The sequence below is a fragment of the Cydia pomonella genome, chromosome 2 (genome assembly GCF_033807575.1).
Source record: "Cydia pomonella isolate Wapato2018A chromosome 2, ilCydPomo1, whole genome shotgun sequence".
NCBI classification, from domain to species: Eukaryota; Metazoa; Arthropoda; class Insecta; order Lepidoptera; family Tortricidae; genus Cydia; species Cydia pomonella.
The window spans coordinates 9,498,910-9,523,096 of NC_084704.1; the positions used below are offsets into that span (position 1 = coordinate 9,498,910).

At 38.1% G+C, this 24,187-nt stretch overlaps 1 protein-coding gene across 2 annotated transcripts in view; it reads right to left on the reverse strand.

Annotated features, from left to right (window-relative positions):
* The window catches only part of LOC133533552 (glycoprotein 3-alpha-L-fucosyltransferase A-like), a 45,256-nt gene that overhangs the window by 4,049 nt on the left and 17,020 nt on the right, over positions 1-24,187 (reverse strand). The window contains exons 3-9 of one of the 2 annotated variants that reach the window (XM_061872546.1): positions 16,579-16,657; positions 14,561-14,753; positions 14,168-14,334; positions 9,569-9,809; positions 7,419-7,616; positions 5,226-5,458; positions 4,705-4,876 (exon numbers count right to left, since the gene is read on the reverse strand). In XM_061872546.1, coding sequence (XP_061728530.1) covers positions 4,705-4,876; positions 5,226-5,458; positions 7,419-7,616; positions 9,569-9,809; positions 14,168-14,334; positions 14,561-14,728 — 1,179 coding nt within the window. In that variant the 5' untranslated portion in view covers positions 14,729-14,753; positions 16,579-16,657. Of the gene's footprint in view, positions 1-4,704; positions 4,877-5,225; positions 5,459-7,418; positions 7,617-9,568; positions 9,810-14,167; positions 14,335-14,560; positions 14,754-15,207; positions 15,376-16,578; positions 16,658-24,187 lie in introns of those variants that run through there. The other variant, XM_061872555.1, reaches the window with a different exon arrangement.

A 24,187-nucleotide genomic window follows, 5' to 3' on the forward strand; every position in this document is an offset into this window, starting at 1 on the left:
AATTGCATGAAAAACGGCTGTTTTTACTAAGTTGCAGAAATTCCTATAAAAACGTAAAACCCTACGAAAAAAATACAATTGTGTACTATAATTGTAATATAGAATCTTTCCTATATTTCTTATCAAGGCTTTACATCTAAACCCAAGTCATCCAGAAAAAAATAAACATTTCTATAAGACGATCTTCGTCGCAGACTGTACTGCCACAGTCTAAGAAATAATACAGTCGGTCGACGAAGGCGTCTAAACGGGGCAACCGTGCGGGGTGCGAGGGGCAGAGGGCGGGAGGGGCGGTCCCTGAGTTTCATACACGCCATTGTTAGTATTCCGGGATATGATTTTGAGGGCTGACGCATGTCTTGTAATTATCAATCATTTTGTGCACAATTAAATTATTGCATACATGTGCTAATTGTTTGTTTCAGTGTAAACAAAAATATATTATATGATATCAATTTTTTTTTATTCAAAATGGTGGACATGATTTATAGCTTATTTTAAGTAGGTAATTACGAGTAGTTTAAGACTTTATTTAAAATGCAAGAAATTGTTTCTTGCTTCTGTTTGTATAGGTATGATGTATTGATGTAGTATTTTATGTATTAATTATTTTTGAGAGTCCTCGGGGTGCCGATTACAAAAATGACATCCGTTTTGAAATCAAAGATGGCGGACATGATTTTTTCTTTAAAATCGATATGGGTGTCATCTCCGAGGTTCCTCGGGGTTCCGATTACGATAATGACGTCCATTTTTAAATCCAAGATGGCAGACATTATTTTTTCTTAAAAATCGATATGGGTGTCATTTCCGAGGTTCCTCCGGGTTCCAATTACGAAAATGACGTCCATTTTGGGGGTTTTGGAGGTGCAGATTTCAAAATTAGAGTCCATTTTAGAATTAAAGATGGTTGACATCACTACTACACACATCGACACTCATTTCAAAAAGTGACGTCCGCCATCATTATTTTCAAAATAGATGCCATTTTTGAAATCTACACCCCCAAAAACCCAGAAAACAACACCCATGAAACCTTTTTCAAAAAAGTGACGTCCGCCATCTTTATTTCCAAAATGGATGCCATTTGTAAAACAAGCACACATATATGAAACCTACAAACATTTCCCTACTCTTTTGGGCAGTTGTGTAAGTCTGTGACAACCCTAGGTAGGTACGGTGACCTTGAGCGGTGTCGGCTTTTACGCAAACATCAAAGGCGTCGGCCCACTGTTACTTTTTACACTGTGGTACTGCTATTATATTGCACACAACTGTATGTACCTACAATCTGTATAATCAGGTACAGTCAAAATGCAAATAAGAAAAATAATAATTTTTAAGAAAAAAAAAACCGACTTCAATGAGGGATCGAGACCGGTGAAAGAACGATTATTGTTGATTTTGGATTTCATACAATGAAATTAAAAAGACAGCGTCCTACGCCTAATTATGTAGAAAAGGAGGTAACATGTTTTTTTTTGTCACTGCACCCACCTTGACACATTTATTTGCCCCATGGTTGACTGGTAAGATACCCGCAATAGGGTGTTCGACTGTATTTAAGATAAATTATTTCACACCATGCATGAAATAATGCACCAGATAATTATTAAAAAAAACTAAATAGGATAGAAATATAAAAATGTGCCTTGAAAACCTAACTGCTTGACAAACATGCAAAGAGAACAAATTGCCAAACGTGAACTATGCATCGTTGAAGAGTTCCGTTCTGTTCATCATCAGCAAATCCACTTCATCAAATGTCACTTCTACAAATGTAAATACTTGATTTGTTGATGAGAATACTAAGATCACTATATATATCTTTCCGGCACGAAAAAAAAACCTAACCTAACCTAACGGAAGAAAGACCTAAGCCCTCCTACGTGTACACGTTCAACGCAGCTGGCCAACTTTATTGTCACGCGTGCAATAGAGTATTTAAGAGCAAGTTCGGCCTGGCCAGCCACATTAGGGCTCATGCTAGACAACGTCCATAATGTGTTTATTTAGGGTCGCCGTCATCGAAAACGATGAGGAGGATTCCTCATGGACCCCATCGTCAGAACTCGAACTTGACAAAAATTTGTCTTGAAAATCTAATTTGCTTAAGAAACACAGCAAAGAGGACAAAGATCTAGAGCAGAGCCCGACTGGGGAAGTACCTCCACCTTACAGAAAACTGCAGCCAAATAACACTTGACCCTACTCATAGTGTTGTGTTCCTGCCGGTGAGTAAGGTTGCCAGAGCTCAACGAGGGGGATGGGGTTAGGGTCGGCAACGCGCATGTAACTCCTCTGGAGTTGTAGGTGTACATAGGCTACGGAGACTGCTTACCATCAGGCAGGCCGTATGCTTGTTTGCCACCGACGTAGTATAAATAAAATAAAAAAATCGCCAAACGTGTATTATGCGTCGTTGAAGAGTTCCATTCTGATAATCATCAGCAGTTCCACTTTATCAAATGTCACTTTTTAAAATGTAAATGCTTGATTTGTTAAAGAAAATACAAGAATCACTATATGTATGCCTTTCACATTTGAAGAGTTCCCTCGATTCCTCGTGGACCCCATCGTCAGAACTCGAACTTGACAAAAATTTGTCTTGAAAATCTAATAATAGAATAAAATAGGACAGATTAACCGACTCGTGAGCGAATCGCGGCGCGAAGCGATTGCGAGTGTGGAGTCTTGCAAGTTCGCGCTTTGCGTCTCCTTTGACGCGGGCCAAATACCGACAAAAAACGGGAAATAAGGCGCGAAGGCGTGAACAATCTGCGAAATTGACGCGAGAGCCATCCACACTCGCGTTCGCGGCTTCGCGCCTCGATTCGCGCACGAGTGTGGAGGGCCCTTTAACTCGGTTTTAATAGAGAACAGATACTTCATACATTTATATTTTTTTATTATCATGTTACTTCAAAAAAGTACGAAAGCACGTTTCTCAACGAACCTTTAGAATTGACACTTGTCATTGTTGTCAATATGTTGCAACCAAAATTAAATTATAACCTCTTCTCAATCTTAATAATCAATCAGAACCAAATCAGAACTCAATAGCAATAAGTAGGCACTTGTCCTATGTAGATAAACTAAACTTAATTAAGCATTGTAGTCTAAACTGTCGAGTTACAGTTTAAATTAGGTACTAAAACACAATGCATTTCGGGTTAAGCATGGAGTACAATGCCCACAATGTTGAAGAGAAGTTTCTGCCAGTTCTTTAAAATATGCCAAAAACAGGTGTTCAGAGAAACTGGGGGCATTTTTTTGGTTTTCATATTTATGAAATTGTCATAAGTAATCATATATTTTGCCTTTAATTTTTCCGGAAGCAAATTCTGCAAAGCCAATTCTGCTTCGGCTCTTAATTCAGGTGGGGTGCAGTGCAATCAATAATCATTTCTTCGTAGATAGTCCGAACTCATATTGAATTATTTATAACAAAACAAGATTACAACAAAAAAAATGCGATAAAACAGAATTACAGCAAAAAATTATCAAGTTTCACGCCAAACCTTTTTTTTCTGTATGGTTAGAGACACGTTTGAGTAGACATTTTTACTGCTATAGTCTGTTCGGAAAGAAACTAAGTACATACTAAATCGTTTATTGTTTTTTTTTAATACGCATAGTGGCAGAATATCATGATGCCTGTGCCACAAATTTATGTGGAATGGAAATTAAAAAAGAGGACTTTCCCGGCCTAGGCCTGCAAGATTTGTATGAAATTCCATTAACGACCTCTTGTCCTAGCCGCACCTAAAACGTCATACTTCGCAGCCTATTAATTTATAAGGAACATAACATCAATATTTCATTGCATGTTTGAGAAAAACTATTTACTAAACCGCATACATGTGCCAACAAATCAAAGAGGCGTAATAATACCTTTTCACGAATGTCCGACTTGTCACAGGACTTGCAGTGTGTGAGTTAAACGAGCTCCTAATTGGCGACGCGATCTCCTTCACGTGCATGAAGAGTTTTCATCATGCTTTGATGACAACTCAGAAGTTTTCACTTCTGATTGCATTTTTTAAGGCCAATCCAGACAGAGTAATTTTTTTCCTATCAATCTGATTAAATTGCCTGATCATATCAGGTGGCGCGCACGCGAAAATGAAATTAGCTCGCCGATCTCACTTGATAAAATTTTTGGTGTATTCCCATCTGTCCCCGCCGGGCGAAGATGGGAATAGGCGCTACATACAAATCATTCCCATCTGTGCCTGACTCTTGTAGGGCAGTGGTCACATATGGGGCGGGGACAGATGGGAATACACATAATTTTTAGATTTTGACCGATCAAATGGAGATGCGGACGCTAGAATGCCAAGTTTGACACTAGTATGCGCGTTCAGGGACATTTTTAGGGTTCCGTGACCAATGGGTAAAACGGGACCCTATTACTAAGACTCCACTGTCCGTCCATCTGTCATCAGGCTGAATCTCATGAACCGTAATAGCTACAGTTGAAATTTTCACAGATGATGAATTTATTACGAGCGCTCGAATCTCACCATAAATCTAAAATTGATGGTTAAACTGTGTACGTGCGGTGCGGATGAGATTGACGCCCATTGTTTTCCTGATCAAATCGGTCGATTTGATCATCCCGTCTGGGCTGGCCTTTAGTCCGTAAGGGACCGCAATGGCTATGTGTTTACCATGGTATACGGAAACCGGTATGTGGCTCACCTTCCACTTGAAGTAGGAATTGTAAAGGGCATCATCTTTGTCGAGCCTGTCGAGATAGGCGGCGAGTTCCTGCGGCGACGCGAACTCTTCGACGTGCACGTACGAGTTGTGCGGCGCTGCTGCCGCGTACTCCGCCGGCCGGGCGCCCATCACGACCGGCAACACGTCGTGCCTGACAAGCCAAAGTAAACATGCTGTACACTGAGATACCTTTAATCAACGCCTATAGAAAAATAAATAAAAATTACATTTGAAAGTGGATATCAGGCTTTCCTCACCTCCCACTATTATAAGTTTTGTGGTCTAAAGCGTAACGCAAAACCTACTCGTGCAGTCAATAGTAGGTCTTATTATTTGATTACCGAACCTAGTCAGTCCTCTATTATGTAGGTAGATTTTCATATATTTAATCCATAAAAATTAAATCTAATTCCATTGAAAATTGGTTAGTTAAATGTGTTCTCCAATGGTAAGACAACACGAGTCTATTAAGAACCTCTTCTTACGCTAACGAAACTTACTGCAATCCATTAACAAAGAACTTCTCAGTGATGTAATCGCGGCAGTTGGAGTTCTCGAAGGCGAGGTAGAACTTGTAGTCTCGGTCCAGCATCTCGAGGCAGTTGGGGTCGGCGCGCGGGCAGTGGTGCGAGCCGCACGCGCCGTAGATGTCCACCGAGATGTGCTTGGCCAGCTGCCGCGCGTACTGCAGCCGCCGGTTGCGCGCGTGGCAGTTCGACACGAACCACGCCACCTGGGGCCCGATCGGACAGATTGGTACTACCTACGAGTCACAAGTTGCTAGGATACTTCCATTTCTAGCAGCTCCTATGTTCTTGTTGTCCTTGAATCGTTGTTCTATATATTCTATGTTATTTTGAATCGTTTAAATCGTTTAAACTCTTGAACGATAAGTTAAGATAGGAAATTAAATACAGGTCATATGTAGGTATAGGTACCTATTTTGCCATATCATAGCGAATCCTTATCATTTGTCGTGAGCACTTGTTCGGCCGGCAGGCGATTGCCGTGTCATCCACGATAACGACAGTTGGCTGGATACGGTGGCGACATCAATAATTGCCTAGGTACACTTAATTTATTGTTTAGATAGGCTATTGACTTAGAACTGGGCTCATTTTACCAATAGATAAAATTACTAATATTTTTTTTTTTTTTTTTTATTAAAAACTGATCGGCGATTGGCTCTAGTCACACCTGATGGAAAGTGAAGACAGGGCCTAAGATGGAGCTCACCGATTCAGTAGTAGCCTATTCACTCTTGCTTTAAAGAGACCGAGGTCATATTTATCAGGGAATACAGAGGGCGGGAGCGCATTCCATTCTTTAGCCGTCCGTAACAAAAAAGAGGAGGCAAACCGTTTAGTGCGAACAAATGGAATGTGTACCATACGAACGGGTGCATTCGCTCCCCACGCCTGGACGTCCGATGATGGAAAGGGGAAGGTGGGATCAGATCGTGCAGTTCCTGTGCACACTCCCCGAAATGTATCCGATAGAACACCGATAGGCTAGCGACTCGACAGCGATGCTCAAGGCTCTGTAATTTTGACTTGATAGATGGGTCATCGCCAAAAAGTCTATGAGTCCGGCGCTCTATCGAGTCCAGGGCCGCCAGCTGATATTTGGCGGAACCGTCCCATATAGTAAAAGGTATGTATTAATTTTCAAAAATTGATCATTTGTCTATTTAAGTACGCATCGTAAAATGTAGGTATAGTATATGGTATATACTTAGTATTATATGTCTGGTCAGATCGTTTTTCATACGTCACCTACACGTTTTTGTATACAGCTAATGCCGGGTTATAAACAAGCCATACACAAGTGTGTACTAAACTACGTTATAATGTGGATTCTCTTGTTTGTGACTCTCATTAAAATTTTATGATTGATTAGTTAATGTAAGCTCTAGAGAATAAATTATCATTAGAATTACCTTGCTTGTAATATATAAAATGAGGTTCAATATAAATTGAATATATGTAATGTAAACAAATATGACAGATTTTGTTAGCATTTGATATATAACCTAAAAGGTTTACGATGGTTGTTTTCAATGAAATATTATTCTTTTATGGTGAGCTGTCCTTCTGAACATCTAGCGATCTTCACCAAAGCGGACTTTTGGCCGAAGAGAGTCAAGTTCCGGCGGTTCCGCGGCCGGCATTCTGAGACTGCTGCGGGGTTGCGAATTGCAAACTGCATCGCAGCCATAATTGTGTTTTTATGTATGTATGTTAGTTTTTAAAAGGTATGTATGAGCCAATAGTTGCTTGAAAATAAAGATTTTCATTTCATTTATATTTTTACTCGTATATAATTGATATGAATTAAAGGTTTAAGTATGTATACACTGTATGGGCTGAATGAACGCAACACGCGATCGACAGCCCGCCTGCTTCCGGGCGGGCGTCCCTACACTACATGTATACACTGTTGATAAAATCATGGTTGTTCACAAAAAGTGCGAGAATACGAAGAAATGAAGATGAATTAGTTTGTTTACATTATTTGCAATTTCTATTGAACTTCACTTTAGGTTATAGGCCTATTATTTCATAAATAAACAATATTCAAATGATTCTTTTGACTGAGAAATCCCATCTAGATCAAAGGAATCATCGGAATACAGTTATTTTAAGAAAGAGGGGAGTCTTCCTCATTGTGGCGGGCAGTGTGTTTTAGTTTACCTTTTTGGTCTTATTAGCGGCATAGTTCCTCTCGATCTTGTTCTCAGTGATGAGCGGGTCGTGGTAGACCCAGCGCTCGTAGGGCGTGACGATGTCGGAGTCGCGGCGGTACGTGGCCGTCCAGTTGAACACGCCCGTGGAGCCGGGCCGCAGCGACGCCGTGTGGTACGGGCACTCCAGGTAGTACAGGATCCAGATCTGACAAGTTCATTCATACACACTTATAAATATCACATTAATAGGTAGTCTTGTCAACCGTACTATATAATATAAAACGATTAAGTAAAAAGCCTTTATTTCGGGCAAGATATCTATATTACAAAAAGAACAAATAATTAAAATATTTACATATAACTTAATAGCACTGACTTATGTAACTCATACATGCTCATATTCGGATCGTACTAAATGAAACTCGGAAAACGAATTAGGTATTTATTGTAAATTTTACGATTTCCATAATAGTATTGTATTTTATTTTGACCTATACTTAAAAAAAGTGTATGTACGCAAAAATACTATAGGTATGTCGATGGGAAAAGATAAGGTTATTTTTAAGCTGTGCTAAGATCCCAATGTGTATATTTTTTCAGATGATTGTCTATGGAGTCTGGATCTCCTTGGCCGCACGTTAAATATACACGATGAAATTTAATCGGTGATGACGAACCAATTTTTCTAATTTAGTCATCGATGCGAACACCTTATTATGGGACTAAGCCCGAAATCGCGAACAAAATTGTCTGAAATATATGAAACAACCAAATTTTTTTGTGATTTGGGGTTGGTTCCATAGTTAAATATGGTCGAATTAGAAAAATGGGTTCATGATCGTCGGTTAAAATTCATCGTATATAGAAAAGAAGTCACCTTACCTTTCGCTTATTATAAACCTTCCCTATCACAGTACTGTACTATTTTTTATTTTGGTGTACTATATTTTTTATACGTAAACAAAATACCTAATATATCACCCAAAAAAAGTTGGCAACCCTACTAATAGGACAATACACATTTTCTCGAACATACAAAGGCATGATGTTATGTCCTTTAATTCAATAAAAAACATCAAGTTTAGTCTGGGGCGAATCGAAAAGTCTGTAAGTAATTATATTTCGTACAACATTATTCTTTTCTTTAGAAAAATATGGCCTTTCCTATCTGTAAGTATAACTAATTACGACGAGGGTGAAAAAAAAACTTAAAAATTATGTCAAGTACCTATTAACCCTTTTCCAGGCATAGTACGATTTATCGACCACATACGCGCCAATAGAATTTCAACCTTAGTCATCCGATTTAAAGTTCAAATTAGATTGCACTTTCGGAAAATGTGACTTGTCTTCAAATGAATCATCAAAGCGGGATTTATTGGAATATATTTTATTTTTTTGGGAAAACCTTGTAGATTGGTGCGGCTGGAAAAGGGTTAACAGTATTAACTACACAGAATCACCATTTTCGCTTTAAGATAAGATAATAATTTATTTGATAAAACACGAGTTGATAAGCTGTTAATATACAAATTCAGTTCTTTAGGTACATGTTCGGCAGCAATTTCAGTATTCAAATGTTTATCACAAAAATAAGTTACATATATAAAAGCAGCAGTACAGAAAAATATTGGGGAAAAAAATGACAATGTGTGTCAATGTCAAATTACTAAACTAAATTATCTAAAAAATATGAATTTTAAAATGTTGATTCACTAATTTCATAAAAATAAAGTTCCAATAGTAAAATGTCAAAAATTAAAATCAAGTATTAATGTGTGTCGATGTCAAATTACTTAATTAAATAATTTAAACATTATTATTTTTAAAATATTGTATTAAATCATTTATGTTATAAAAAGAATGTTCCAGTAGTAAACAGTTTTTTGCCTCAGCTTTGTTGAGATGCATCATGCATTGGGTGTTCAATGTGTTCTTAAATAATTAGATCTGGCGTGGAAGCATGCGACACCGTTTAGCAGCTTTTACTTCAAATTTTAGAAGCTGTTGACCCCAACCATTGTTATCGGTAGGTAAAAAAAATACCCATGACCAAAACATTTTTTTTTTCAATCTAAAGAAAGGATAAATTAAACACTATGCACCCACTTGCATAAGTCCCAGGCACGCAATCACAAACAAAAGAATGTGTGTCACCTGGTTGGGTGGGCGCTTGACGTTAAAAGGTGTGTGGTGATCCTTGAATAGGATGGCATCGGCGGAGCCCGCGTCGCGAGCGTCGGCCGACAGCGTGCAGCGGTCCACCGGGCACTTGTTGCGCAGGAACTCCGTGCGCCCGCTCGGCACGCCCCACGCGCCCAGCCCGTTCGCGAGCAAGATCTTCTTTATCGGCACCTCCTCGTCTTTTGGTAGGGTGTACATTAGCTGTTCGACCATTCTGAAAAGTAGAGGTTTAAATTAAGGTAGCCGTGACTAAATTTAAGGGATCACTGTGTTTAGCACTTAATTGTGGCTACTTAACTTAATTATAAGTAAGTATAGTAAGATTATGACGGGGTATCTACATATAACCAGATGTTTTTTTCGTCATGTGGTTCGCAGTAATCCGGAAAACTTATTAGGGTAGGTATTACCTACCTACACCGGATAAAAAGTGGAAACCCCGACAATTGTTACTGATAAAATAACAAAATGTTGAACAAGGATTTGTTACGAAATTAGTTGATTTTACACATATTAACAGCTGTTTCTGAAGGTCGACTTTATACTATAGTTCACTACAGAAGCGAATTAGGTTAACCGGCATGGTGTAATAGATTTCTTAAAATAAGTATTATACGGCTTGAGGAAACAACTTAATTGAGGAACATGGCAACGGTATCGATTACATGAACCACGTGTACCGACCCATAAATGTTAAAAATGGCTCTGAATGCTGACTGCACTACTTTAAAAAAAAACACCACACCAGCTGGTAAATGCCGAATACCGAAATTTTGTAGAATAAATATATAATAACATTAATTTGGATTGGATCTGATTTTGTTTCATGTTTAAGTTAGAATTTTTCTCGCGTTGGTGTGGTGAATTTTTTGTATTTCACTCAGTGGCAATTTTTTTTTAAATCTCGTGCCTTGGAACTCTCGCATCGCTCAAGATTCAATAGCGAGCACGAGCGGTTAAACAATAACTTGCTCCATTGTAAAACAAATAACTATTGAAAGGTCAGCTTAATTTATATAACTAGGTACCTAAACCCTTTTCTAGTCTTCAACAGTAGGTACCAAGCTATAGCACGAACGGGGTTTGGCTGATAGACTTTTCCTTCTCTCACTTAGGTACCTACTTGAGGAACGAATGCTTTGTATTGTATTAGACATAGATGTGTTTGTGGTTGCCTCTCGTACCTATAAATACATTTCTTGTAATCAAAATAATTTTATTAGTCTTATTTGTTACCTAATTATTAATCTTATTTGTTACCATAAGCTTCCATTTGCAATTAGGGGCCGATAATGAATTAATGAGGAAAACTATTTACATGATTATCGGTGTAGGTATGTAGCGGAAATACATAATGTAATTGATAATTTAGGATTCCAGAGCGGTCGTATTTAGTTTTACAATTTGTTAAGGTGTTGATCTTGTTATGATTATGAATTATATTATTTTTGTATATAATGTTAAGTATTAAATTGTCCCTAAAAGTGTTACCTACTATTATATTGGTTTTAAGTCACGTTATGCTTGTTACATGTATAAAACTTAAGTACCTATATGTATTTGTTTTAGTTTTAAGAATTTTTGCGACATTCTGCCAGGGTACATGTGCCTGAATGTTACATTGTAATTAACCGACTTCAATTTCATAGAAGGAGGAGGTTCTGTATTCGGTTGAGCCTATCTTTTTTAAAACGCCCAGTTTGTCACGTACCCTGTAAGAACTTTGCATCGCTTCGCTCGCTCGTCCGATAATAACCCCTTATGCAATCTGGAATTGACCAGGGCCGAATTGATCAACGGATATTCGTAGTTATTAATTTTTTAAATTAAGGATAGAGGACATTTTTAAATAAAGGAGTTTTTGCGGAAAATTTAAAGGAAACTCAGAACACAAAAATAATGAAAGGAACCGGTTAATACTTTTATATTTTTTGCTAATATATATTAATATATATATTATTATTCCTTTATTCATTTCTTTTCTCAGGCTAGGATTTTTATAATATGGATATAAAAGTAAAATATAAAAACACTTACAAAACAATACAAAAGATATAAACACATTATAAAAAACCTAACCTAGGGTGCCGCCAGCAGCGGGGCAGGGCCCAAGCTGCCGGTGGTCAGGGCCGCAGAGAGAGGAACCGACGTACTATACGCGCCGTGTCCAAAATTACTGCCTTCTGCATCTGACCCTTGATCCAGCCACCTAGCGAGAGTCTCTCTAGGTGTTGGTCGAGACTCTTCGCTATGAGACCGTTCGCTGACACGACTATCGGGACAATGATCGTCGAATCAACATCCCACATGGCGGTTATCTCGTGAGCCAAGTCTAGGTACTTACTGGACTTGTCCTTCTCGGCTTTCACGAGATTCTCATCATGGGGGATGGTGATGTCGACGAGCACGGCCCGGCGTTGCGATCGATCTATTATCACGATGTCAGGCTTATTGGCTACAATAGTCCTGTCAGTAATAATAGATCGATCCCAATAGAGCGTGGCACGACCATTTTCAAGAACTGGCGCAGGTGAGTACTTGTAGTACGGTACTTCGCGGTCCACAAGGCCGTATAGAAGAGCAAGTTGCTGGTGAATAATCCTGGCTACGAGATTATGTCTGTGCAAGTACTCACCGTTAGCAAGATGAGAACAACCGGAAATGATATGCCTGAGTGACTCTCCGGGACGGCGGCATGCCCGACAAATGTCGACCGTACCGTCCTTCAGGATATATTTCCGATAGTTGTTCGTCATCATCACTTCGTCCGCAATTGCACAGGCAAAACCTTCGGTTTCTCCGAAGAGGTCCCCGAATCGTAACCAGTTCACCGACGCGAGCAGGTCCACGTCGGGTCCCGTGAGGGCCTTGTAGAACCGCCCGTGTAGCACCTTACTCTCCCATGCCGCCTTGCGATCCGCAGTACTTAGTACCACAGGTTTACGCCAGTTCTCGTTTGCCAAGGAGAGCGGCGTGAGGTTCCTGTCTACTGCCACCACATCACGATGCATCCCACACTCGTTGTTAAGGAAATAATTCCTGAGATTGCACACCTCGCGGTTATGGAGATCTTTGGCGTTTAGGAAGCCGCGACCTCCACATTTCCGAGGGATGTACAATCTCATAACTGACGAGCGTGGGTGTAGCATATTATTATTATTATTGTATGTCTTTCCCATCACGGAACAATGGTGCTCCGGACCTTTGGGAGGCGTGCGCGGAGCCGAAGCCAACACGTAGAGGCCCTTTTGCCACTTTAATGAAATGTAAGGAGTACACCTAGCGGATGCTGCCCTTGCCCGTGTCATGGGACGCACGCAGAGGCAGCACCCGCCAGGGTGTAAGGACTATTTGAGGGTTGATGGAATCTAAAATGAACTGGGCTATTGGGTGAAAGCGATGGACTAAATACTGGGCTATGGGATAAAAAACCGGACGCCTGCCTAATAAAAGGGTATTCAATTTCATAAGTCATAAGTTATTTATTAGTAAAACCAATTTACACGTTATAATTATTATAGAGCTTATTTACATACGTCGCAAAATATACAATTCCAAATCAAACTCAAAAACATTAATATTAATAATATAAAAAAATACACATTACTTAACATCCTATTCGCGGAAATTTAAGTATTCATTATACTCGTAGAACGGATTTTATTTCCGGCAGACGGTGACTCGCCCCCACAAGATGGGCCCCCACAAAAAGCGACATCTAGGATGGCTCAAGGGCAACACCGGTGTGAGGGCTCAGGGGTGTTGAGAGGTGTACGCCGCTTTCTACCCAGTGGCTGCGAGCAGCCACTGTGCCAACTCGCGTCTTATGCAATTTTTCACTTCCACCCCTGGAGCTTATAGCTCTAACGACTCCACTTTGGCCGGCCGGCTAAGGCAAGCCAGAGGCAGATAATCCTGTCCCACCCACCCTCCTTGCGGCTAACAGAACTCCCCAGGAGCACTCGGGTACGTGAGGTCGCTACTCCCCAACAGCTCGCCACAAGCTGCCCTGCGTTGACTGATTGCACTGGTAAAACCAGCGGGGGATGGGGTCGTCACATCCCTACGCCTTTTTATTATTATTATTATTATTTATAAATGCACAGGCAGCTTATAGCTGATATGTGCACATCAATGTCCTATATATATATATATATATATATATATATATATATATATATATATATAGGTATATACCTTTCTTTATCATTTTCTGCTGTAGGTAGACGAGTATCGTGTCGTATGGTCGTATACACGTAATAAGTTAATAACCGCTAAAATATAGTAAGTAGATACATTAATTTTAATTGTTAAGTGACTTTACTAAATTACTAGTTTCATATCCGCGTTTAGCGAAGTCGAAAAAAATTAAGTGGTTTTCGAGTGGAGGTATGCAGGTAGGTATGTCTAATACTTTGGCAATTTTGGCATGCGTTTCAGCCTGCACACTGCTCAACAGAGGTTTCGCGCGCGCAGATCACCACGGTGACCGCTCGCCCCCTATGTAGGCCACTTATGAACTACGGCGCAGCGCTACGTAGGGCGTGTCTTGCACACTTTACAGATACTTGCCTGTCTTCGCCTGGCACATCTTCGGGGAACAGCCTGGCGTTTTGCGCGTCGGTCTGCCACGGGCGCTGCTCGCCACCCTTCATGAACCACGGCCGGTGCGCCACGTCTGACACGTCGTCCGCAGCAGCAGCGATCTCCTCACTTTCTGCGATGACATTCAGCGCGTTCTGAAAAAAAAAACAGGAATGCATGTACATACACTGATATGCCCAATAAGGAAGCTATAGCTAGATTTATGGTTATCGAAAACGAACTTAGTGAGTTGAGCATGAACTCTGAGAATAGCGACTTCAACGGTGAGGAGTCTAAGGGCCTAATATAATGTTGTTCAATCAAAGCCAGGTCATCACGCATCAAACACTCGCGTCGCGCCCTTTTTCAACAAATGTTTACCTGGAGATGTGATTCCTCGCGCAGCAGCGACGACTGAGCGGCAGCGGAGGGCAGACGAGCAGGTGTCATGGGAGGCGGTCGCGGCAGCAGCATCAGTGCCAGCGCCGTCAACGCCAGCGGCAGCAGGAGCGCCACGCGCCGCAGCGCCCGCGACACTCGCGCCCACATTCTGCCCGCAGCGTTAACCGCCACTCTATGAAACGTAAATAGCATAAAGCATAATAATTTAGACGGTTCATAGGCGACGCAGAAAGTGTCTAGGTAGGTACCTAAGTGTGTAGGTGTAGGCGAAAAATATCATTTACTTGCTATAGGTTTGCGTTTAACCTTCGACCTCCAACCCGCCTGAAAAGCTACTGCTGCGGAATGGACTATGATAGAGATCATTTACCTAGTAGGTACATACATAGATATGGTCAAAAGGCTTAACTACGCCGATCAATGAGTTAACTCCGCGTTTTGTACGTCTAAGATCAGCTTCGCTCGAGTATGTTTTTTGAGGACTAGTTAGGTTAGACAGTGAGACGAGAGGTATCTCGTAAGAGCACGCAGGGATCTCTTTTGTATTAGGCACTTTATTATTACAAAGTGCGTTAAATAAAATAAACCATAATTAAGATAAGGTTTAAGGATATTTAGATATCTACCTGAAGACAGAACAATTATGTAAGCAATGTGGTTCCAGTGACGTTGGAACAATCTTAGTAGTTTTTTCATTATTAGATATCGTAAACACGTAATCGCGATGCTAAAATAATATTAAATATAATATGTAAAATTCATTCTAAAACACGACTTTGTATTAATGATTTTCAAAAAATCATAATTGACAGTCAATTGTCAACGTCAAAGTTGTTAGTAGGTCCTATGTCAATTCGTAGCGGCACGGACATCAAATAGTATTACATTGTGATACAAGTGTGCTAATAGACCAAGATCTCAGAGCCGCCAGACCTTACTTATTTTTGTCCGGTACAAGGTGCTAAAGGTTGGTAAAAATGTTACTAACTTTTCTTAATATCCTCATGGCTGATTTTTATGTATGTTTTTGGACAACATTGTTAAAAATTGAATGAAGTTCCAGTTCATATCTTCCGGCTCCATCATCAGATCAGTTCGACAGTACCAATATTATTGTATTGTCAGCAGAACTACACACAGCTGCTAATTTTCATGATGCTACGATCCTTGGAAGATGGTTAAATTAATTACCTTAGATTCCATTACATAGTTAGTAGTTAGTTACAGGTCGACCTAATAAAAGCGTGTTAATTATGTTTGGTGTGATAAAACCTCTTTCAACTAACACCTAATAGTTGGTAAAAAAAATGTATTTCTCGACCAAGTTAAGAAGGCTCCGTTTCTATGCATATTATTAGCAATCAGTTACCTTCTTAACTCAGTCGGATAATATAATGAAAAAACACGAGTGTTATAAATGTACTAAAAAAAAGCACGCGTGTTTAATATCCAGGATAATGAGCCAAATATGGTGGAATAAAAACGTCGTTTTGAGCGAGTGTGTTGAAAAAATCATTATACAATTTGGTAAGTATTAGGTACCTAAGCTACTAGCACGGAGAGCTAAACCTGGAAAACGATAGATAGGTATACAATTTATAAAGTTAAATAAGTCCATAAATACATAGTTTTAATTGAGCAGCTATACATAAATCCTGCGCACCATAAGTCAATTTTAAACCCCAGGGTACGTAGACAAGATGCCAATCGTTCACGCTCCGTAGCGTAGCGTAGTTATCTCTCTCTATCACTCGTCCATATTAGTGTGACAGTGACAGTGTTTCGATCGCTACGGAGCGTAAGCGATTTGCACGTTGGCTACGCGGTCAGGCAGGCATTCGTCTCTGACCTTCACCGATGATTGCAAGGCTCCCGGATCAGAGATTATAATTATAAGGATAGTCTGGCAGACTACCTAGTAGGATTTCGTTGCTTTATAAATGATTGATTAACCTTTTTCTGGGGGTATCTTTTGATTATTTTATTACTACACTAACCTCTACACTGCAGTCTGCCATGCTTATAGATGAGGTATCCGCCCCCTTGCGTCCATTATCGCCATGACCCTTGTGACATCTGAAAGCAAATGATTAGAAATAGGTAACAGTATTTTATTATGAAATAGATTTGATTCCCTAAGGACACATTAGCTAATATATAGGATGAACTTTAGGAAAATGAAAAAAAAAACATTTATGTCTACCTGCCCCATTTCTTATATCCAATATTCATGCAATAAAGGAAATAAAGAAATCTTAGAGACTTCACGGTTTAAATTCGCGGCTGGATGTAGGGGTTTCTTTGAAATCTGTGAATGCACTTTTTCTTGTAGGTACCTAGAACAGAACTTGTGGTTCTTAAGAACAAAATATAGCTGTCTTGTTACAGCCTACCTTTATTACCTTAGGTACTTGGATAAAAGTGACTACAACCGAAACCACAAGCGATAGATAAGTATAATGAATTTGCACGATAATGATATGATGATAATGATTGAAGTAGGTCGGCCCACAAAAGGCAGGTATTATCGGAGGGTGTATGAACTTGGCTCGCCTGGTTAAGACTCAGATGCTAATGACGGTACCGCTTGTCGTCTGCGCACACAATCATGTTAAAAACCCAGATACAAGTAACTAAGTAATTGCATGACAATACTCTCGTTACAATAAAATATACATATACTCGTCGTGTCTATATTTATTCATTAGTAACAAGTGATGATAATTTCCGATACAATCGAATACTTATATATTTTTTATTTCTCATGCTCTATAAGTGGGTCGTTGTATGTTGTTCTAGAAAGAGTGCAGAAAATGATAAGAGCACTGTACTTTCATTTTTTCTTTTTTTAACGATATGCATTTAAAATTTTGGTTTTAAAATGCATTACTTGTACAATTTCCATTCTGATAATTAACTCCCCATTTCATACATAACGTTATTTATATACAAGATAAGATATATAGATATACAAGATAATAACAAAATTTGGAGTTTTCAACTATAATCTCTCATGATGTACAAACAAACATTATAACAAAAGTTTAAAATATTTTGATCGCTTAATTGTGACCACATGTGCGTACCTTCCGGATGTATATATCTCACTGATATTTCTACTTACCCGCCGTTCCCAATTCCCCCACTCTCCCCTAAGTACAACTACCCCAACCTAACCTCACTATCAATCGTCAATTTCATTTGGTAGAACTTGCGGCTCTCGAGATTCCTTCTCGTGAACCCTTCGCTCTCGGCTCGGCTCTCAATATAAACAGTCGCGACAAACAATCAACAATCTTGCACTACAAAAGTACAAACAAACAACTATTAATCCCCAAGAAATTTCAATCGCGAGTGATCTATTTAATTGCTCTCTATAGAGATAGATAGGTCAATTACTTTGAATTGTGAAGTGCCAATTCTTTTTAACTACATACTTACAGGATGTAACAAAAATAGTGGGGATCCGTTTAGCGGCATATTCGGTATCTTGTTATGATTAGGAAAATCCATACAGGATGTTTTATAGGTAATATGTAAGCTATTTGTATAGGTATTTTAGGAACACTGCTACATATCCAGCAACATAATGACAAACGGTAGGTACGCCCAGTTGAGGATATAATTTTAAAGACAAGCGGATGTTTATGTTAATATTCACGAATCGGTAATAAATTTTGGGTTCCGTAGTCAACTAAGAACCCTTTATGTATGTTTGTAATATGTTCAGTGATCACTTCCAATCAGTCTTTGAACAGTCCACTTTGCCACCTCTGGACATTGACTCTCTGGAACCACCGCCAAAGCCAGTTTTAAATTTTAGTGGTATCATGTTGACAAATGAAATTGTCCTCAAATATCTGAAATCTGTTGATATAAATAAGGGCGCTGGACCTGATCGTATACATCCTTTACTAATTAGTAAATGTGCTGATACTTTGGTTGTTCCCGTTACTAAAATATTTCAGCAGTCTATGAAGGAGGGGAAAGTCCCGCAAATCTGGAAAACGGCGTGGATCACACCTATACCCAAAGGTTCTATAAGTCAGGACATCGAAAAATATAGGCCTATCTCCAAGTTATGCCAATTCAGTAAAATATTAGAGAAAATTGTTACTGATCAATTATCATACGCTGTCCGGCGTCATATCAATCCGAGTCAGCACGGGTTCTACAAGGGCCGAAGTGTGGAGAGTAATCTTTTGTCCTTTAGTGAAGTCATACTAGATGAAATGGATAATAAGTATCAAGTCGACGCAGTTTACACAGACTTCGCCAAAGCGTTCGATACAATTTCTTACAATATGCTTTTGGTGAAACTTTGGAACCTTGGCATCCACGGTGATCTTTTTCGATGGGTAAAATCTTATATAGAAAATAGGTCCCAAAGTGTTGTACTCGGAGGTTTCTCATCGGCTTTTAAAATAACTACTTCAGGTGTCCCTCAAATGGGACCCCCATTTGGGTCCGTTATTATTTATTTTATACATAAATGATATCACGGAGTGTCTAACAAATTCAAAAGCTCTTTTATACGCCGATGATACTAAATTATTTCGAGTCATTAAAACTGACGTCGACTGTGCTCTGTTGCAGGATGATTTAACTAGGTTTGAAACTTATTGTGTGGAAAATAATCTGTTTTTAAATAATGACAAATGTTCAGTTATTACTTTCACGCGGAAAAGGGATCCCATTGCATTCAGTTACCGGCTGTGTGGCAGTACTCTAACACGACAGCACAGTATACGTGACCTATTCATATTCATATTTTAAACAAGGCATATAAACGACTCGGTTTCGTTCTTCGCGTAGCAAAACCTTTCTGAAGACCTCTCACTTATAAACTTCTTTATAATAGTTACGTTCGCAGCAGATTGGAATTTGCTTCTGTAGTTTGGAATCCTTTCTTTAATGTCCATACGACTCGAATTGAAAGACTCCAGAAAAAGTTCATTACAGCACTGGAATTTCGAGTGGGTCGTAACCATGTAAATTACGCTTCCTCGGCTACACATCATAATATCCAGCCACTTTCACTTAAACGGTCCTGTACAGATTTAGTATTTTTATTCAAAATTATTAATAATATTGTAGATGCCCCCGATTTATTACATAAAATTGGTTTCCGTGTCCCCCGTAGAAGTGAACGTAGTTGTCGCAGTAAGGCATTATTTAGCATTTCTAACAGCAGAACGAAATACGCACAGCATTCATATATTGGGCGCGCATGTAGGCAGTACAATGAAAAATGTATGGACGCAGATTTGTTTTGCAATTCATTAGGCCTCTTTAAAAGAACAGTATATTCTTTTCTAAAATAACGGTTAACAGTTGCAGCAACCTGGCCATAAATGTAAAAAAAAAAAAAAAAAGTAGCAACCTGATAGTACCTGCTATGTGTGATTTAAGTATTTTCTCAGTTCTCTACATAAATATATTTTTTAATACACATTTACGCTTTTGTTATGTACACTATAAGTTTAAGGCCCTGCATCGAAAAATAACGGGATCTTTGAAGCGTGGCAGGGGCTAGCCCCGGAAACAAACAGACGTGATTTTCGGATATATGTATCTTGACTATATGATAAGAGGTATGATACTAGTCGAAACAAAAAGGCTTAAAATTTTCTCGATAGAATATAAATCCAAAGTTACATCTACATGTTTAGTGTTTACCTCAGTGCAACTAGAAAACACATCTTCATCCAGCATAATCCACTTTAAAGTAAAGGTTTTCATCTCGTCTTAAACATCATTCAACTAAATATTAACTTATTATCTTATACAAACGGATTTATTCTCGTTTTTGATTTTATGAATTCAACAGAAAACGCCCATTTCACGCAGTTCGGTTTCTCTTTCTGTCATGCGTCAAAGTCATAAATGCGTCCTTTATGCCAGTAATGTTAGATGGCCGTGGTGCCTCAAAGAGGTAAGACCTATGTCAAATCGCGCAGCGCTCCAAATTACGTAAAATCGACATATCCAATAAACGTTGAGTCGTAGCTCTATTAACTAGTAACGGAATCGGAGGTCTACTACGAATGGAGCTATCTTTACAGGCCTATACGTTACGCATGTGTGCGTGTTTGCTTAGCTACGTCAAAGTCTAATACTCTTTGAACAATTACAACGGGTAAGGAAATTTCGACAGCTTCTGTAATGTATCGGTAGCTGTGTGGTCGTGTAGACACCAAAGAAAAAATGCGAGACAGTTATACACCAATCTAATCGCAACTTTTTGTTTTCTTTTTTTGTTCCTATATAATATCTTTATTCCTTATTTTCTATTTTATTGTAAAAGTAAATCTTGTCTGTCTTATACAGAAATAAAGTTATTCTTTTAAATATGTGTATAAAAAACATATTTTAATGACACGAATAATTTTATTTTATTCATACCAATTTTTGTATAGCCTAGGTAATCTTTATGTAAAACAAATATACCTACTTATTATATAAAAAAACAAAAAATCAACACATTTATTAGAAAAAAAAACTCGTTTGCACGGGCCGGGGTTTGAACCAGCGACCTCTGATTTGTAATCCGCATGCCTTAAGAACATAATTCACATAATTTATTTAACAGGATACTGTCAAAACGTCAATGACTAATATGACTTTTCAGCAAAGAGTAAAGTAAGTATGCTTTTCAGTTTGATTTTACTTGACAAGGAGCAATAAGAAAAACGTACCGAATCGTCCTTTTCTTAAAATTGCCATTCAAAGAAAATTCAGCTCGTGTGTGGTGCTATCTATAGTTTTTTTTTATATGGGTATGCTGACAGCTGTTGTTTCAATACGATTTTGCGAGATTTGGCGTTTTTAGGTTAAAATTATATAGAGATAACACCTGTCATCGAGTTTGAACAATACTATAAATGTTAACATATACAGGATGGTTTTTGATAATATACATCTTAGAACTTAAACTGTTTTAATTTCTTTTTTTTTTTCAGATTTTAAAATTATACCGCTCTACTTTTATACCTTATTAATATATCTTAGTCTTGACAAAGACGATTAAAGTTTTATACTTAGCAAAATCGCTTACTAACAATGTCTTTACAAAATCGCTCTCCTGTAAGTTTAGGTAACTGCTATAGTAGATACCACCATTTAACAGTTGCTTCAACCTCTTGTCTAACTGTCTGATAATTAAAGTAGTTCCTAATAGACGGCTTTGTGCAATTATGGATATCCCGATCAAACTTTTCATTTCAGAGAAACGCGATTCTGTGTTGATAATGTTAGTCTATACTTTATTTGTCTATGCTCTTGAAACCATTAGCCAACCAATTAGCTTATGGCGGGCATTGAAGGGTCGTTCTTTGAAATCAGATTATTAAATATAATTTCAATATAAGCCCATCAATCTAAAAGCGACGAGGGAATGAAAAAACCGATAAGGGAATGACAAGGAATGACATAATGACAATGAATTTCGGAACAATTAGTTCCAAAATAATACACTGGATCATAGAACGCTCTTAGCAACTTAATGTTATTTTTAAGATCTATAGAACGAAGTGCCAAGCGTTGATTTTAGTTGAAACCCCAGTCCAAAGGGATGGAATGAGAACCAGGGGAAAAGAATTAAGTATGTCTTTGATCAACTGTTATGATTACGATAATTTTACTTAATCCATGAAAGTAAATAATCATTTACTTGACATATGATTTAACATTGTACATGCCCATGAAGAATACATTTTATATCAAAACACACGGGAATGAAAATCACAGTGAACCAAAGCCAGGGGAACGATATTATGAAATCGTTTATTTCAGGTGAAAGACCCATAATTACATCACAAACAAACTAAAATACAATACAAATTAACTTAAATTAAAAACAGTCAAAATAACAAACAAAATATAAAAAAACAGTAAGAATAGCATATATTTTTAAGAAAATAAGTAAACTGAATATCAATATACTTAGTAATTTACCTCTAGTTTTATGTCAACCTAATATCCTAAGAGCATTTATTAGAAATATATTAAGAAGTTCGAAATGTCACGAAACGTGTAGTGTGACTTCCTCGGATTTTATGATATCTTATTTTTCTTTGAAAGTGATTTTGGAAGAATTTTATATCAAATGTTAACACTTACACCTATTCCACAATACGGTTTAAAAATTGTATGGATATATAACGACTTTATAAAAAATTTAATAACATACGAGATCAGTTTTCGTGTCACCGCCGCGCGTGGTAACATAAACATGCAGTACTCGGTAGAAAGTTACCTTTACGTCTGGCAGCCTTTTTAACGCTATTTATTTAGAACAACAATACTGTGTTGGTGTCATGTTTGCAAATGGCTGAAGGGAGAAGTGTTGTCGAAAATTATTTATTTGTGTTAATTAAAGAAAAAACAAAGGTCAACCTTAACGCGTCACCGCCGTGTTTGAGTTTTAAAAGTCAGTACTCATTTCACGTTATTGTTTGTAACATAAGATATACCTACTACATTCGAGATTGAGCTAATTATTTAATATTTGCAAAGTCAAAGGTAATTTTTAGGTAATACCGAACATGTTTCAAATTGTCACGACAGTGGCCTCAAAATTCTGTCCTCACCACGGACTTTTGAATCCGTGTTCGTGACATATAGACACGTGGTCGTGACATTCTCAATTTGTTTGATTAATTTAGAGGCATAGTCACTCTTTAGAAATGGATTTTATTAGATACGTTCATTTGTAATTATTGCCCAAATGCTAAAGCAGAAAAATGGTTTCCGCGTGTATGTGGATGTATGATGTGTATCCGGTTCTTTGTCACGCTCTACAGCGCTAGTTTGACGAATTTCAACGTATGAGCTGTCATTCGATGTGTCGTAGTTATACTTAGGCTATATTAAAAATATTGTATAATTCAAAATAGTGGAGTTGGCCGACAAAATGCTGAAACGTCACGACTGAGGGACACTTTGTGACAACCGTGATTATGTACTCATTTTATTTACCTTTCCTGAGGGTATTAAGCTTGACCATATGCATCAAAAAATGCTTTTTATACGTAACAATATGTGAAAAATAAAAAGCTTTTATGAAAAAATATTTTTCTGGACACAATTTAAGAATCACCCTGATTGTTTGAGTAATTGTTTAAAAGTTATTAGTTGAATATTACATATTTCAGCGTAATAAAAATACTTACTTCACTTTTTTTTGGTAGTTTTCGTTGTTACCATATTACTTACTTTTTTCTTTTTTTATATGTAGGTAGTTCCCACTGACAACTGTGATTCACTATCATCCGAAAAATTGGTCGTCGGAAAACGGCACCCTGTATTTCCTGCCTCAACAATATATTACTAAATAAAATATGATAACTAACAATGTAAGATACCGAATTTAAAAAGATAGGTAGTGTTATACTTACAATTAACTATACTATTAACATCTTCCAAAAATCAACAATAAAAATTGGCTATATTGTAGTCTCAGATTTATTACAATTTACAACAATATATTTTTTTATTTTCTAGTAGCAAGTAATAACGCCATCTTTTTTATTTTCTAAGAATTAAGTTTCTGGCCGACCACGTATAATCGTAGTTAACTTTTGTAACGCTAGATGGAGCTTTCAC